The sequence below is a fragment of the Gasterosteus aculeatus genome, chromosome X (assembly GCF_964276395.1).
Source record: "Gasterosteus aculeatus chromosome X, fGasAcu3.hap1.1, whole genome shotgun sequence".
Taxonomy (NCBI): domain Eukaryota; kingdom Metazoa; phylum Chordata; class Actinopteri; order Perciformes; family Gasterosteidae; genus Gasterosteus; species Gasterosteus aculeatus.
Window position 1 is genome coordinate 4,883,557 of NC_135698.1, and position 18,692 is coordinate 4,902,248.

The window sequence follows — 18,692 nt, forward strand, 5'->3', positions numbered from 1 at the left end:
GCATTTTGGACATTTGCATGCAAAATGCATGCATTGATATATATCCACACACACACATTAAGAAAATTGTTAAAAAGCAGGTGTAGTGGTGTTAGGTAACAGCGCAATGAGCATACAGGACGGATGAGTGATCAAGCACAGACACAAGCTCATCCTATTTAAAGAAACAAGCACATTGAGGGGATGCCTTAACTCCTCCCTCACTACCACTAACCAGTCCAGCAAGGGTCAGCAGCTGTTTAATGTTCTGTAGTCCGCAACCTCCTTTTCAATCATGAGGCTTTTTTGGAAAAGTTTATTAGTGTATATCAAGAATATATCATGGCTTTATTGCATGTATTTACTTCTTCATTGGTCTTTCAGGTGTGCGTGTGTGCGTGCGTGCGTGCATGCATGCGCTAACATTCCTCAGCTCACACACAAGTGGGAAATAAAAACAACTCTTATACACCAAACACAGTGGTGTTTGTTTGATCAGACTCAGATTTTCTGTCTTTTTAGATTTTGCTGTTTTAGTTCAAAACAAGTCCCCCCTTTTTTACTGTAGCCCTTTTAATACATCATCATTATAGTCATTATATGGAGTACTATAAACCACTATAACACTTATTGCATAAACTTGCACACGTATTTAGAGGGGGGTCAGCCGCAAGTCAGCATACAGCGTACAGCCAAAGTGAATGTCAGCTTGGGCCCACCCCTTGCTGTTTATCTAGAAAGTTGCACAAAAGCCAGCAGGTGAAAATGTAAAAGTGAGTGAACCATAAATGGACCACACCTTGCTGTTTTTCCAAGAGCTGAATGGAAAAAGGTTCCTACACCAACACACCCATCATCCTCCCCCATCTCCACCCCTCTGACACCTGCAGTGAAAGGAAGTGATGAATGGAAGAGATTGAAAATAAATCGCTCTTTCCACCAGTGTAACAAAGGGAATTGTCATTCTTAATAGAAAAATGGACAAAGTAGGTTTCTGTTTCTTTTATTTTGCAGAGAAACATTTCATACCTTAATACCTTTCTGCAATCTAGTCCTTGCAGTGAAAGGTCATAGTCAATGATAGGGAGGTACCTTTGGGGTTAAAGATTAACGAACAATGCAGATTAGAAGTCTACTGTTGCAAATGAACAAGGGTGTTTGGCGCGTAGGATTCCATCCTTTTTGTCATATCCTTGTTTATTTTTCAATGTGCACGGTGGAACCCTCTGGAGAATTTCCTAAAGGGTCAAAGTTCAATTGTGATCAAATTGCAATTTTGATGAAAAACTTGTTGCACACATTACAGCAGTGCCTGATTCTGATTGGGAGGTGGTGGTTACCATAGGGAGGATGTCATCAGCGAGCATTGGTAGAAATCCAGTCATCACTTAAGGAGAATTAGCTTAGTTATCTGACTCTGGAGATCCACGGGCATCCTCTCCACCGTCACTGAGGAACTCGTGAGAATTTTCCAATCAAATGGCCACGGTATGGAACACGGGTCAAATGTTGACACCGGACCAAGTTCCGTTTAATGAAGATTGAGAAACAATCAACCTCTGGAGACATGGTAAGCATTATGCCTGCTTAAAGGCACCATATTGGAATTCTCAGCGTGAAAATGTTATCCCCAAACGATTGGTTTTTGACAAGCATAACGAGTACCATTTTTTATTTATGATCATACAGCAATTCCACTCACACCACTGACGATAGTGCAGTTTAAGAAGTAGTGAAGGTTGTGTGTGCTTCTAATGCCGCCATCCCATTGTTTTCCAAGTTTTCTAAGATCTAAGAATCTAACACTAGACTGACCTTTTGGCAGTAGTTGGAAAGGTAAAAACAACGTCTGTATCATTTTACAAACATGATGAATCACCTTCTCTCTAGAGAGCCTTGAGGGTTTGGTTACAAATGTGGTAAAGGTAGAGTTGAACTACCACCTCGGAGGTCCTGCTTCGGGACCAGTGGAAGCAGTCCCTCTGCATCTACCCTGATCTACAGTGAACGTGCTTTGGATGAACTGCACGCTGCCAGTCTTTAGTAACTCCCTCCCGTATCTGAGATTGTATCTGACGTCTGCTGTGAACACCTGCCGAGGACAGGATGGGGGGCAGACAAGGCTGTAAAGGACCATTGGGTCAATTCCCTCTTTGTCAAAGGCAGAGGTTGACGCTGAGTTGTCAAATTACGTATCCATGTTAAAGAAAGGAGAACACAGGGCCAGTTAGGAAAGAACACAACGTTTAAAGAATAAAACCACTGTGTTCTTTTTGGAACTTACACCACCAACAAAGCAGACCCCCCCCCCTCTCAAATTCATCTCTCCTCCACTTTCGTCTCATTTACCTGTCGGAACACCTTCCCCCGGTCTCGGAAGATGTTTGAGCTCAGCCCGCACTTCCTCAGTCACTTGTTGTGACATTACTGATGTCTTGACAGCAGCTGAGCAGAAGTCAGCTTCCGAATCCATCTTCTGGTTTCAGGAAGCCGTCTACAGTAACGCCAATATACATCCAAATGAGTACCTTACGAGTTTGCTTAGTCACATTATCCGCGCCAAGCCATTCACGCCATTTGCACTGCCTGACGCTAATGCACATTGTAAATTGAACACATTGTTGTCCATTGTCTTACTGTCCAATGTTATGGGCCAACCGCTATGTCAAATTCCTTGTATGTCTAACATACTTTGGCAATAAATGTTCCTGGGCATATGTAGTATGTTACCCATTTATGTGAATCATTTGGTAACCTGCTCGTATATTTCCCACATTAAAAGGGCAGATCAGTTTTAACTGCCTCACTTTGTTTCTCTGAGGTGTCACGTGTCACTGAGGCTAACAAGCTTGTTTGAGACTAGTAACCGTTTTACTTTTAGCATTACGGCTGCCTGTGTGTATTTTTATCTTTTGTGTGTTTGTTTGGAGGGAACCTGAGCTCAAGGCAACTGACTGGTGTTACCTGGCACTTACTGTCGAGGCACACAAATCACCTAACACAACCTGACGATGTTTCTCAGCCGCCTTTGTCTGAATTATTCCCGGCTCACTGTAGCGAGGTCCCAACTTGACACCCAGTCTAAATTTTTTAGCAGTTCTATTGTGCCTCTTTATGACTTGAAACTGCAGTAACTCAGCACTTTTGTAAGCCAGACCAGCAAACTGTGCTAAACTAAACACTACTGTAGTGACAAATGATGCAGGGCTCAGTCTGCCAGGCCTCAACATGTCATTTTTAGTTGAGTATCTCCTCGTGGATGTGAATAGTACCATTGTCCTGACTTTTTTTCTTGTTAAGGGCTGCGGTTCGGGGGAGGTTTTTAACAGATGCATAGCAGATATGAAACGTGTCCTCAGTAGAGGGTCGTATCTGTGGTTTATGATTGTTATCACATGTTGTCGGTGGCCAATATGTTTAAGCTGAAATCTGTATGAATGCAAACTGTAAAAAGGTAATTTTATGGGCCTGGTCTCTCCTGCAGCGTCACAGTGGCACTAGCAAGCCCAGCCGTGCTGAAGTGAAGCTGAACCTTTTTTTGTGAATTTGCTTCCTCCGGTTCTTTCTGGCTTCCTGGATAAGATGTCAACGGGCAGATTGGGGAAGGATGTCATAAAACAGCCTGAGCACCAAAGCATTTCCTCCACCATGCACTATTTTGTGTTTAACCTAAAGAGGTTTGGACACAATTTCTCCTTCAATTCAATGAGAAAATGTGTCCAAACCTTTGAATGGTACTGGATTTATCAACATATTGTTAGCTATTTTAATTCAGTTTACAATCAATTAAATTTCTTTCAACTATATTTATTAGTGATGTCTTTATCTTTGTCACTGACTGGGTCAGTTTGTGACAATCAGGGTGCTCTTCCAGGATCTGCACCCAAGACCTCTGAAACCCAAAGCAAGAACTTTAATACAGAAATAAGAACAACCTCCATCCATCACTACAGGAAAAGTCCAGGGATCACCACAGTCATATGGGCACCATGAATGTCTCTGACAATATTTAGGTATTTCACGTGTTAAGTTAAACTTTCTTTCTTCAATTTTAGACACATGTTTGTGTACAGATGAAACAAACAATAGTCGACTGTAAAATTGACGGTGGGGAGGTGGCCGTGAGAGTGAAGGATGGACTGAATCGGCATCGTTTGTTGCTTTCACTAGTCTCGTCTACTGTAAGTTTCCCTTTGACAGGAGGAAAGTGCACGGTGAGCACGTACATCTCCAGACACTATGAGAGCATTTGTCAGCTTCTTTTATAAATGTGTTTGGCAGTGCTTGTGCGTGGGTGAAAGCTTCAGTTTGAGCCATATGTTGTCATGCCTCGGTGCCAATATATTAGGTGCACCTCAGTTTCTTTAAGTTGGCCCCACTGGGTTTAAATGTGATTATCCAAGTTCATTTAAGACTGAATAGCGAGGGGCCCACATCAATAGGTCGCTTAGCCGCGATGACCGACTTGGCTGTGCGGTATGCCGGGGTGTCAGCGCCTCTGTGTTACCCCCACAGACTTGAGTCTGTCTGCAGCCGCATGGTGCTAAAGCCACCGTGGCTAACCTGCTCAGACCAATCGTTCCATATGGTGAAATATATGGAGCGATCAACAGCGACCGGGACAGACAGGCACTTAGGGAGGCGCATTCACACGCTCTCTCCTTTAGGGCTCCCCCTCCCCCAACTCTCAACACCGTCCAAGGCAGACATTTTAAGGCTTTAAAAACAGCAGTAGATTGTTGTTCACTGATCCTGTTTAAATCCATCAACATTGAAAAAGCCTTAACAGAAAGATTGTTGATTGGTTTTGCAGTGGGGGGCAAAGATGAGAATATGTCAGAACCAACTAAATAATGTTTTTCCTTCAAAAGTAAATTTGTTGAGTATTTCTTCATTCAGAATTCCTCATTTAAAATATGATTTTGAGATATTCTAAGAAATTCCACGATAATAAGCAAAAAGTAAATTATTACAGGCAGTTGGGAAATATATCTATTACAGATGAAACTATGAAAAACACCTTTGCAGTCTGGCAATAGAAATGAGTACATCATAAACTACAAAATGGACATGACATGGTTACAATGACTTAAGATTTCATTATTCTCTGATATTTAGAAAACCCTTGCGAGGCACCTCGGTCTGTTTTTATATGACGAGAGATGAGGTCACCTTGAGTCCTGTTATGTTAATGTTGTGAAAAGACCAGATTTGGGGGTAACTTTGTTTATGGTTGGGATATTATCAGAAAACCATAACCAATACCTCAATGATCCCAGAAATTCAGTGGTTTAGAATTATCTCGACACCACAAAAGGGAAAGTACAAAAGTCTGTTCAACAGGAAGAACCATCCCTGCAGTGTTTGGTAAGAATGGAGATTTACTTTATGTGCTTCAATGCTTTAGCTCTTTTTGCCCCCTTTTTTGTAGTTATTTTTTACTTAACTTATATGTTAATATATTCATGTTGAGAATTTTTTTTCTTCTTCTTCTCATATCTTTTCCCAGGTCAAAAATGATCCTTCAACTGAAGAACCAACACTACTTAAATCTTCGTTGTCTGTGTGTCCACATTTTCCTCAAGCTATTCACTAATTTTACCTTTATCTTCCAGGGAGTTGTCTTCCCGGCATCAGACCAGCTTCCCATTCAGGAACGCCAGAGAGTCCAAGCTGATCTGAAAGCGAACAATGGAGAGGGGCACCATGGAGCAAGTGAAGTGATGCATTAGTTAGTTATATAAATCCGGTCGTCTCTGACCAACTCGCATTTGAGCCAACTCTCATCGACACCCAATCAAACTGTTGTAAAGCCAGATTCATACCAGAGCATCAAGCTACACAATGCTTTACACCTCTTTTGAATGTATGAGTGCACGGACACGTGCATGTAAACCACATCTATGATTCTACATTGGCCTTTTTTTGTTGTTTGTTTTTTCAGTTGACCCATAATTATTCTGTCATTTTATTGTATTGCACAGTTGGCACTAATAAATTATTAATGTTCTTTTTAATGGAGACTTGTTATTTATTCAAGAGGATGTCTGTCCGTGTCTGCAGGGCCGCTCTTCTGTGTGCTTGTGTGTGTTTCTCTTAAATGAGTCTGTTCTTTAGTTGAGCTTCCAAAAACACAATAATGTAATTATTGACTGGTTTGGAACTGACATTTAATAAGTCACTGCCAGGTAGTGTTGGCAGACCTCTGTCTGTTGTGTTTACTACATCTAAATTGAAGATTAATTAGTCATAGTTATGGTTTATCAGTTAAGTTCCAAGGTCATTTTAGAAGAAAGTGGTCCCTGGCTCACATGCGCAAACTCACAGTAAACAAGGACCCAAAGAAACGTTCAAGAGATGACTTTAAATGTGCTAAATTAAAAACTCATGCAAGCTACTATGAGCTTTGTAGATGTAGTAGTGATGTCTACCTGAGCAGTGAGCAAGTCACTGTGTGCTGTAAACCAAACTTCATCGTGCAGCCCTGTTGCCGATGTTGCGTTGTTAGCTCTGTTAGCACCCTTAGCTGCTAATACGCATTTATTCGCAGACCCGAGTGGAAGCAATAGAAATACTGCTTCTGCTCAAATCGGAACACTCACACGGACTCATCTTTGTCCTGGTCGTAGAAGACGTCTCTCTTCGGTCCATGTGATATGACGCCCTGATGTGTGGCGTCGCATGCTTTTGTCTGTGTGTGTTCGTTTGTATTCATCATCTTAACGATAAGTATATCACACTGTGCCCTCTGTTTCTTCATTACCTGGAACACTCTCAACGCTGTTGATTTATTGCCACTATTAATCTGCCAAGAACAAAAACCCTGTTTGCGCTGGACGGTTGAAGGGGCGTGGCTTGAAACAAGTGCGCACTGATACTTTGCTCAGTGAAGGCAAATTAATACTAAAGACAGAGCAGATCATGAGAACTTGCCTTTTATCTCTCTCTCTTCTCTCTCTCTTTCCGACTTTTTCTTTCTTACTGCAGCTAAACAATTTTGTTTCCGCTCTCATCTTGTCTATTTGCTAGTGACCTATTAAAAGCTGTGGAATGCACAGAGTCGACCCTCTGACCTTGTAACGTTTTGTCTCGATAGTTCAGGATCAAAGGCAAACGGCACAAAGGAAATATATTGAGGGGCTGAATACATGTGTTCACTTAGCCCATGCCATTTCACTTGCCTCCGATTATGAAATAATAGCTTCAACCTGCTTGATTTTTTATTTGAGACACAAGCTGCTGTGTATGGCTTTACAGGAAACGCTGGAAATATTTTCTTTGTGCTTTGTATATGTGTGCATGTTCTATGACTTGTCTTTAGGAGGCAGAATGATTAATAATGTGTATATTTTCATGATCTTTTTTTGTCATCATGAGAATAGATTGAATCCAGAAAATGGCGGTTCGGGACATCCTGGCAGCCAAAGGATACAGGCCTTGTTATTAGTCATTATTCAGGTGTAGTTGGAAAGTCAGGTCATGGAACCAATAGGTGCTTGATGTCGTTATCCTATCACAACTCTGCTTCCCAGAGGTTCTGTAACTATGCAACTCATCCGAAACCTCATTTCCATATTGACGGAAGCGGATTGAGGTCACGTTTCAAACACGTTGTTTCACACGGTGAGTTGAAACAAAGCACAACGGATGGAGGCAAAGTTTATTTATTTTATTCGGAGAGAGTTTGAAATCCATAGCTGGATTGGAACCGTGAGGTTAATGATTCCCTCTCGTTTACTAGCATCCTCCCTCTCGAGCTAATCTACAATCACATTCCTTCATTCTGAGGGAAAGTGGAGGAGAGTCCCTCTCAGGCTGATGTCTCTACAACGCAGTGGATGAGCACGAGACTAACATGGGAGCGTCTCACATCTAAATCCTGGCATGCACCGTGGCATATCTTATTTCAAGCTAGTAATCTTATAATTATGGTTGCATCTTTAAAACTTTAAAGTGGCAGGTCACCATACGAACTAGCTAGCTTGCTCACTTAGCTCCACTGAGCTAGCTTGCTCACCTACAACTACTGTGCGAGCTAGGACGCCATTAATGGTTATCTTATGCTGTGCTGATTAACTAGAGAGCCGAAAATAGCAACTGGATATTGTGGTCTTTCTTGACCCCTCAGACGCTGACGAGAGCAGAGCTGGAATCATACACATCTCATACAAACGCGGAGGTAATGGGAAGTGGTAGACAGGAAAGCGAAAGGCAGCATCGCAGCCCTCATATTCATATTCATTTTAACGTCTTTGAGGCCTCATGTTCATATGAGTGCTGCGATGAAGAGACTGGAATCACAGGGAACATCCTGCAAGACTTCATGCCCTATCACCTGGGACCAATCCCAATCTCCCCCCTAAACCCTGAACCCTCAGGGACTTAACTGATCACCTGGTAAGTGGTTGAATGAGAGTCTGAGGGCTTTAAATGGTTTAAATGTGAATGCGACTGACCTTTGCTGCCACATGCGACGTCACCCAGACATGGAAAATTATTGTTTTTACAATTGAGGGTATTTATTTAATACATTTTAACGTCTTTGAGTCTCTTTCCTCATAAAATGACAGGTAATTTGTGTAATGATATTTCATGAATAGATGATTTCATGTGTTTTTTTTCTCCAACTTCAGTCCTTGATGTTTTAAATGTATTTTATTTATTATTGAATGAATTAAACCATCAAAGAGTTAGCGTTTATTGAGCTAAATTATGCCAATAAACTGCTAACCTGAGAGTGTTCTCATTCTTTTTATCCAACTATCAGCAAGAAATCAAATTTTATTTTTATAAGATGTCAAATTATTCCCTAAAACCTTTTGCACTTTTTGTATTTGAGTTTTGGATTCCAAATGACTCAAGCACAGGTCCTGGATTCCCAGGTAGCTCATGTGTTGGATATATTTTAAGCAAGCTATCACCATAAAATACTGTTATTTCCTGTCCCTCTCCATTGAATACTGCCAATGAATTGTAATTATCTCGCAACACTTCCTCTTGACGGGTAACAGCTTACGTTGGAGTCACAAGCATTGTATGCATGCCAACAAAGTACACAAAACCATCACAACCACCAACTTATTGATCCCACCAACATGTTGCTTCATAACAACGAACACACACTGTTTATTTTAAGTCGGTACCATATGTTAAATTAATAATCATATTAATTATACAAAATAGTCTCAAACAAATGCACTCTTTATTATTTAATAAGTAAAATTGGCTGAAAACTGCAGTGTTGAGCCCATTTAAAATGCGAGCCATTAAAAGAAAAAAAAGATTTTATTTTTTCAGTACTATTTAACTTATTGGGTGATTTATTTATTATTTTATAACCGTTTATTTTTCACTTGTGTCCGGCAATCAGTGTGTGTTACTAAAGTGATTGTAACCTTGCCTTTCTAGATAATAAATGGCATCATTATGTAATTATCTGCAGAATTACCTTATATGTATATATTTTGAGTAATGAAAACCCCACACTGAGATCAGTCTCTTGTAATAACTCTGGGGCGTCCCTATCAAAGTACAGGTAGTTTTTCTTTCTCCTTCAAATCTTATCCACTTACCAGCTTTGCGTTCTTTAAACCCGGAGCTTGCTTCTTATCTTATCAAAATTTCACCGGCTTCCTCACTTACCCTCCATTACACTGTGGCATGACAACACTAAGACAGGATTCACAACGGTGCCAAGAGCCTCTTAGGTGTTTTAGGAAGCAATTGGGGACACTTTGGTGAGGCCCATCTGTGTGTGTGTGTCTTCCACAAAGCGTAAGGCATCATTGCCCGTCTGTAATTCCTGTTAAAGATGATTGATACGTTGTCAGAGCTCAGCTCAGATACCACCCACCTGTGGGAACTTGTGTTCTCGCAGACACACACAGTCGAGGAATGCTGTGAACTGTCAGCTCTTTTCTTTCTGGGAATACTTTAAGGCTGGTGATAAAAAAAAGGATGATATACCTCTCAAACATGGAGGTTCACCGCTCTGGTAAGTAGCACATCCTTCACAGTTTAGAAAAAGCTTGACACTGGCAGACTGTGTTTGACTTTGACGGGAGGGAGGGAGGAACTCGAGGTCAAGGCAGCCTCGGAGTGTGTGTTGATTCCTGGTTGATGTTTAATCCAGAGTTTACATTACTGCAATGGATGGAGCACAGACTCCGTACCAGCCAACGCGAACCCTGACCAGTGCAAGACCCGACCGGCCCAATGTACACAGGAAACGTAGTTATTAAAGTAATGATTATAGATATTAGTATTTTAAAATGCTGAGAGTAATGTGTTTTTTCCCTTCCCTTGAAGGAAGGCATCTCTCTGCATGGCTCAAGTCCTTTGTTGACGTTGTATAAACTGACGCCGTTGTTTCTGCAAGATTGGATGTTTGGATCACAGCCTGGTGGCTTTTGTTCCACTCTATCAGACCCGACCGTGCCCATCTGGAAAACTAAGCTAACCCTAAAATAGATTAGTGTCCTCCCTCTGCGATGGCGGTGATGTCAGATCACACCAGATTAACTGTTCCAATGTGTGATGCCAGTCATCCAATGCGACTACTTTTATCTCTTTCTTTTTCCGACAGATGATGCACCTCCAAATGCGACACATACACACCCTCTGACCACTCCTCAACACAAGTGACCGATGGTTCTTAATCAGTGAGGCCTCAGTGGACACAAAAATATATAACAAACACCCAGGTGGCAGGGCCTTTTGGTTTTGGGTACAACCCAAAGTAAAAGTGTGCCAGTGCTGGGCAACCATTACATATTTTCCTTAATTGCAATTCAATTTATAATAATATAATATAAATGTATTATTTATGTGAATCACTTTTATGGTTATAAATACATTTCTGTTTCAAGTTAAAGCAGTTAAAATGATTTTTAATCTTGTAAATCTCAGTTTAATAATTCATTTAATCAAATTAAAAAGTTATTTGCCAGTGGGGTGGGTTTTCATTCCTCTATTGGTTTGATGTAAATTCCGGATTTTTACTTTTTTAAGACCGAACATTCCAAAGCATGAGAAACCCATTTACACTCTAAAAGTTTACATCTATTCTTTGAAACCTCTTAAAGGCCGTGCTTGTCTGAATTAAAAGCACAGATTCAGATCTTCAGGGGACATCGGATCTTCAAACCCCATAGTTTTGATCCGAAGAGAATAAAAGAATAGAAGTTCTTTCTTTCCTCTGGATCTTTCTAGTTTGTGTGTGTGTGTGTGTGTGTGTTTTCTGTGTCTGACATTGCATCTCTGTCCGTATGGCTGAGCGGCGGTTCCGTAAAATATTGACGTACTCCTCCGCCCTCCCTGCTGACATTTATTGGCTTTAATTGACAGACATGGTTAGAGGAAGGAACTGAGACAGAGAGACGAGTCAAGTGACAAAATAAAAACAAAGCAGGAGAAAAGAACAAAACCGGCTCGTTGAGTTCATAAATGTCAAGGCCAGACTAGCCCCTCCCCCCACGCTATAAATCACAGCGTCCGCGTCCTCGTGTTTATTATCTGTTCTCACACACACACACTCCTCACTCGGCTTCAGTTTGGCCTCCCTCTCTCCCTTACTCTCTCTCTCTCTTTCTCATTCCATCTCTGCTTTCTGGGTAATGGCAGACAATGTTTTTTGTGAGACAGCAAGACACTTGATAAACATTGCATAGACAATTGCGTTATATTACAATGATGTGAACATAATGCTGCAGTAAGTGTCCCTCTGTCTCTCTAATCTACCGGTTGTGACATTTTGCTGTCCAATTGTAAGGATGTCGAATTGAGGATCAAAGAATCAGCTGAAAGTCTGGGAAAGAACATTTCAAATATCTTTGTACCTTTTATTCTGGGATATGAGAAGAACGTTTCCCCCCAGTGGCAGATTAGTTGGAGCATGAACAAACAGAGCCTCCCTCTCCCTCATGTCTTATTTAAAGAAATGCTCCATTTTAAAACAAGGCCCAATTCAAAGTATCTATTCGAAACCTGTTGTTTACATGAACCATAGAAAACTGGGAATGTTTTCATGTTCTGAATAATAATGCCATTTTAGTGTGCACGTATTCCTTCTCATCAGGATGGGTTCCATAACGTTAACATTGTATTATGTGAGAAAAACTGACTTGGACAAGGGAGGCAAACCCCAGACCCTGAAAGTCAAGTTGTTCCCTTCTGACACACTGCATGTGTTCAATCCCCCACATCTCCCTGCTCTCGCCGTCTGCTTTCATAAATTCCCACAAAGGGCGGCTACCTTTCTTCTGACTGGAATAGCTTGTTCCTGTTATTGTTACTGCGTTCTCCCTCTCTGCCTCCGCCTAGATTAATCAGCAGTTTTGATTGGAAAGACATTGTCGGAGTTGCCTCCTAGCATTGGAGAAATAAAGTGAGCACACCTGAAAACAAGTAAAATATGTAATGCAGTTAGACTCTCAGGCTTCTTGCTATATAAACCTTTCTCATTTCATGTCATCTCTGCTCAGTCTACACAACTGTAGACACAATTACGCTTTTTTTTTAACCCCTTTATATGTTCGTATGAAACTTATTGAAACAATAAGTTTCATGAAACAATCCATCACAGCGTGGTACGTGAGCACCAATGTTTTGAACTGGTAGCCACTGGTACCCAGTGAAGAGAGCAGAGTAATGTGGGAGAATTTAGGAAGGTAGCAGTTGAAGTTCCAAGCTATCGGAAATTCTTTAGTACTCACCACATTGTGACGTTCTACGTCACATGTACGATTACATTCCTTTTCTGCCTTCATGTCTAAATCGTAGATTGACTTGACACAACAGCAGCTACCGGCCTACAAGCTGTTTCTGCTTCATTATTAACGAGCCGGTTCTCCCGACAGAGACGCTGTTGGTGTACTTTATGGAGGATGTGCACTCAGACCCATTCTCCCTTGTGGTAAAAAAAAAACGAACTCAGTCTAAATAATTAATATCGCTGACAAGCTCGATAAATCATGAGCTAAGTGACATGTTCGTCAGGGGTCAGCGCTCTACGTAAGCTGTGATGAAAGGTTAATGAAGGAAGGAGAGCTTATAGGCCAGTACACTGCACAATGCTGCTGCAACATGTGATCAAGGCCATACTCAAAGGTTTTGATGAATATTTTTTCTTTTCTTTTTTTTTTTACAGCTTTTAGAAGACCTAAACAATTTGTCAGTTTCTTTAGTTCAGGGTAAAATGTCTAAAATGATGCTCCATGAAATGAATGAACAGACATTCTTGGTCCCCGGGAAATAAAAAACAATGACTTTTTATCTGGAGACTCCAGAAAGTGGACATATTTTGGTTCGGACTAAAATATCTGGATTGCCATGCAATTTAGAAGCGTGATCCATGACCAGCAATCAGGTCCAAAGTGTAATGCATTCTGTACTTTTTTATTCACAACCAAATACAGGAACAACTTACGTCGAGGCAGCAAGGGATCATCTACTTCAGTTTGGTATTTTGTTTGGGCTTTGAGTATGATTTGTTCTTAGCAAATGACAGCCTAAATTGAGCACCTCCAACGGGAGGCGTCTTCTGATGTTGGTTGGAGGAGAGCTAGCTCTGTTAGCAGAGCTAACCCAGACCCAGGGGGGAGTAACCTGGGGCAGGCTTGGGGGATCGGGGCAAGAGAGATGCAGGGTTTGGGGAAATTTTGTGATAAAACAGTTACAGTTTTGAGTATATGCTCACGTCTCGTGTGTATCTTGATTCATTGTTTTTTCTTTTTATTTAATGTAGACTCACATGCCGAAAGATTTTGTGTGTACAATGAAGCTGTCAGTTCAGGAGAAGTTGAGCTTATTAAGGACACCCGAGGGAGGCTCTACGTCTGATAGCTGCTGGGGGGAAAAAACGGCTGTAAAACATAATGCATTATGTCCACCCGGCTTTAGAAAAAGAAAACACAATCCCTTCTTTACATCCCTGATAGGGTCGTATTAAATCATTTTAAAGGCCTTCCTGTAGCGTTTCACTTTAACTGGATGAACTCCTAATGAGTTGTTATAAATATCCAACAACAAAAAATAATCCGTTACCAGTTGTGCTGCCGACAGCTGTCCGTAAGTGTTGGTAGCACGCACACAGACAAATACACACACAGCTTAAAAGAGCAAATGAATGCCCAGCTGCACAGCTCTTATTTTACGGTTCACTTAAAATGTCCCATTGGTTGTTATGATGATGTGTCTGAATCAGGCGTCCCCTCATATGTCAGATCGTTAGTGAGGTTAACTGAGTAGAGACGGACCGCTTAAAGCCACCAGAACGTTTCTTACTATACTAACACGATTAAATGCTGATATTGTTTTTAAAAGTAGCGGCAAAGCTAAGGTGCATTTGTGTATGTGTGTTATTCTGAGGATGCATGAACTACTAGCGTCCGTCTTGCATGGATCACAAACACACACGTACATGCAATCCTGTCTGCAAGCTCTCATCAGAGATTAACTGTGTGCACACACACACACACCAGATCCTTTATCCGAGCTGGACAGCTGTTTGTGCGTTCATCTCCTCAGCCGGAAGCACCCAGGGAAACTAATTTAGTTAGTTTGCCATTTGCTTTTTGGTTATTCTTTTTGAGCAGTCCGATTGAATTTGTCAAACAGGCCTGGCTCCGTCCAAAGGTAACACATTTGTATTTATTGATGTATTCTTTATTCCAAAAGAAAGGTCATATTGAGATTCAACATCTCTTTGAAGTCCTGGTCAAGCAGGACTTAAGCATTAAAAAAGTTTGGAATAATCAGCGCAGAATAGTGTACCCTCATTAGAGCAAAACGGTTGGATTATTATTTTCTATTTCAGTAAAATTGTGTTCAGTAGTACAGCAGTATTTTTTGCTATCCCAAAGCAAAGTATAATCTTTGTGTGCATACAATGCAAAAGCATTTATTTTGTCACCACAGACACCCAGTTACTAATGCTTTGGCTATTTGATGACATCTCAAATCGTGTCATTTGATGACATCACTTTTTGCTTTGATGTCAAGATGGCTTTGTCATGATGTTTCATTTTAGAAGCCTTTAAATACAATCTCGAGAACTTGAACAAGCACCCTCAACTAAACAAGTCTCTACTTGGAAAAGATCCAAGTCTTCCCCACAGAACAAGGGCTCGTCTAAACAAAGTTAGGTAAGAAAGTATGACATATTCCACACTGAATCTGTAAATTACCTCAGAATGAACCTTATTGGCAAAGTGGATTTTGGCCAAGTTATCAAGTGTGTACATCGGAGATTACGGTCATCAAGACTGTCAAAGACGTTGATTATCACGCAGCAGAAGTAGAAATGCTGGAAAAACTCAGCACCGTTGGCCTAGAGGAAAAACCACTTGGTGAGATTCATACAGTTTCATACCATGGATTGCCCTGTCTTTGAGATGCTTGACAAGAGCCTTCAGATTTGGTGGTATAGAGACAAGCACTATTGACTCTTAATGAAATCTGTCCAAAAACCCGTCAACCACCAAGATGAGACCTTCAGGGTAAAATGAATTACTTCATTAGGGCCATTCCAGCCTCCGAAGTAAGGGAAGGGATGATTATACAGACACGTGCATACCAAGCACCAGAGGTGACCTTGGGCTTCCCCATATCTGTGTTGGGTCTGTCTGTGTTTTGTTTTTTCTCCCTCCTGGTTGTCAGCTGGTCTTGATGGGGTCGTCGGGCAGTTCCTGCCACCAGCTGCTTATCTTCATGATTGCCTCCACCCACCTCCAGTATTTAAGCCAGCCTGATCTACCAGTCTTTGCCAGTTCGTCAGATACTCCTGCGGTAATCTGTTTCCCGGCTGCTGGTCTTCTGAATAGTGTTTTGGTGGCGTAAAGATTAATACTGTATTACTGTCCAGGATTTAACTTCCCGCCGTTTACTTCCTCCTCAGTTTTTCCCCTGTGTCCTGCTCCTCCGCTTTGACCGGCTCGTCTCCCTGCCAGTCTCCCGCCAGTTCCTGTCCGGAGCTCCTGCATCCAGCCTCCCAATTTCTATCTTCATCAACCTGTTTAAATAAACTTCTGTACCGAAGAGGTCGGCCTAGTGGGTCCAGTTATTCGAAAGAAACCTAACAATCGGAGGCCATTGACATGTGGGCACTGGGATGTGTCTTGGCATTCCAGTTTTTTGGCCGGGACATCTTCAATGGAAAATCAACATACGATGTAATGAAAACGGTTTGCTGTCTGCTTGGTCAGCCACAAGACCACCTGCTGAAAAAACAGACCTGTATTTCAACAGGGAACACTGCTCTCCCAATTTGGTGGAGACTAAAGACACCAGAAGAGTACAAGAAGGAAAATGATAACCAGCTACAAACCATGTCGGAAATTTGGCTGACGCAGTAGAGCAGTAGAGGTATATTCAAATGCAACTAGTTTATGTCTGCCCTGCATGTGATTCAGATGAATGTCAAGAAACTTCACCGGAACCATTGCAGGAACAAAAGCATCAGACACACTGCAATGAGCCTGTACAATGCAGAGGATTGGACTTTATTATAGAACAACGTTTACACAATTACACAAATGTGTAAATCAATAACTAATAATTGATCGAATAATTCAGATGAATTGAACATTAGATTAGATTTAGATTAGATTCAACTTTATTGTCATCGCACAGAGTACAAGTACTGAGGCAAGGAAATGCAGTTTAGCATCCAACCAGAAGTGCAAAATAGCAAAAAGTGCAGAGTATGTGCATATGTAAAGTGTAATAAGTGAATAAATAGATATGTACAGTAAGAAATAGAACATTTCCCTGCTGCAGCACGTGTATTAACAAGAACTAAGAAAATGGATCATATCACTCCTGTATTAACTTCTCTGCACTGGCTCCCTACAAGGCACTTGCTGGTGAGGCACCGTTGTATCTTAAAAAGATTGTGGCTCAGGTTAGTCCGGACCAGCCCTTAGTTAAGCTGCTATAGGCTTAGAATGCCGGGGGAATTCTTAGGACACACCGAGCTCCTCTCTCACGCTCTCATTCTACCATAATTCACGGTTTATTAATGCACATGACTAATTCACCTTCTTTCTGGGAGTTTTTTTTGTGCTTTCTCCCCTAGCAGGTCTCCGTAGATCGTGGTTCCTTCGGGACCCTGGTCCTGACACCTGCCGTGGCCCTGCTGACGCCTGCTGCGGCCATCATCATCATCATTATTATTTTAGATATTAATCATATTACTGTACTCGTAAACCAACATTACCCTCTCCTAAAGTCTCTGTGCTCTCCCTCCCCACAGGCTTCTGTGGATGGTGGTTCTATCTGATGGTGGTTGCCCCTGCAGTGGTCCTGCTGTGCGCCTGGCTTACTACTCACAGTTACTTGAATCATTTCTGTCATAGGAATTGCATGTATTATATATTGTTCATTCTGTACACATGGCATCCATTGTAGTCTGTCCATCCCGGGAGTGGGATCCCTCCTCTGACGTTCTCCCTAAGGTTTCTTCCCTTTTTTCCCTCTTGGAAGGGTTTTTTCATTTTTTGGGGGAGTTTTTCCTGTGCCGTTAGTGGGTTTCGGGACAGAGGATGTTGTATGTGTACAGACTGTAAAGCCCTCTGAGGCAAATTTGTAATTTGCGATTATGGGCTATACAAAATAAAATGAATTGAAATTGAAAAATTCCCTCAGTGACTTCAAAATGTTCTATTAATTAGGTTATGGTTTTCTCCAGGTGCTCTGGTTTCTCCTTAAAAACCATTTAGAGCATATGGCCTTGAATTATTTTTCCTTCGCCTCTGGGCGGTTGGGCATCCATCCATCCATCCATCCATCCATCCATTGTCAAACCGCTTATCCTGCACCGGTTGGGCAAAATAAAAATATTTAAATAAAGTTAAAATAAAAAATAATTTATAACCAACGGAAGCCAGTATAATTACAAAGTGAACTAGAAAATGCACTTCCTGCAGAAAATGGTTGCAATGCGGAACAATTAAAGCTAAAGGCTAAAAGCTTAATTTTTTTAATTTCTGAAAATACAGAAATAAGAAAATCTGAAATGAAATTCAAAGAAATTGCTAAAAATACAGAAATGGGGAAAGCTGAAAGGACTTTGAAATTTCTACTAATTCCTCACAAAAGACATGGTGTTCAGAATGATTTGTGAGGCAGTACCAGTATACTATCCCAAAGAACTCATGTTGTAAAGTTGAACATGTCTTTCTCCTGCATGTGGAAAAGTCGTGAGCTGGTCCACCCCCTTGCTTAGTATGTGTGTTATCTGAGACTATACAATTGGAAGCCGAGGAAGAAAAGCTTTGAGTAGCCTTGATGCATGACTTGTACTCAAGATAAGTACTCAAACGCAGACTCGTTGATTAAGCACAAAAAATACTTTATTTTAAACAAACAGACAAACTCAAACAAAACAGGTTTCTTAGAAGCAACAAGCACAAATCCAGGGAAAAACTACATTGTGAGGGTCAAAGGGAAAAACCTCTGAGATCACAACAGAACATGATGGGTGGCAGTGACACTCCGGGGTCTAGACAGGCCAGACTTAGGCAGGAGATGCTGGCTGTGGGCATGTGGGTTCTGGAGGGAAAGGAGCCGAAGCTCCTGCGGGAGGTGGAGTGCTATCAGCTAGATCTGATGGGGCTTAACTCGCACAGACTTGGCTCTGGAACTGTACTCCTGGATAGGGGATGGACTCTATTTTACTACTGTAGTGGCCAGACAGTCCCACTGGAAGACTTCAA

General features: G+C 41.4%; 1 protein-coding gene across 3 annotated transcripts in view; it reads left to right on the plus strand.

Moving 5' to 3' along the window:
• LOC120809628 (uncharacterized) overlaps positions 1–5,996 on the plus strand; it is a 45,511-nt gene extending 39,515 nt beyond the window's left edge. For all 3 annotated transcript variants that reach the window (XR_013451058.1, XM_040163574.2, XM_078081941.1), the window contains one exon: positions 5,595–5,996. Coding sequence is in view for 2 of the 3 variants with exons in the window: in XM_040163574.2 (XP_040019508.1) it covers positions 5,595–5,661 (67 nt within the window). In the remaining variant the exon portion in view is untranslated. The remainder of the gene's footprint in view (positions 1–5,594) is intronic.
• The last annotated feature ends 12,696 nt before the right edge of the window (positions 5,997–18,692 follow it).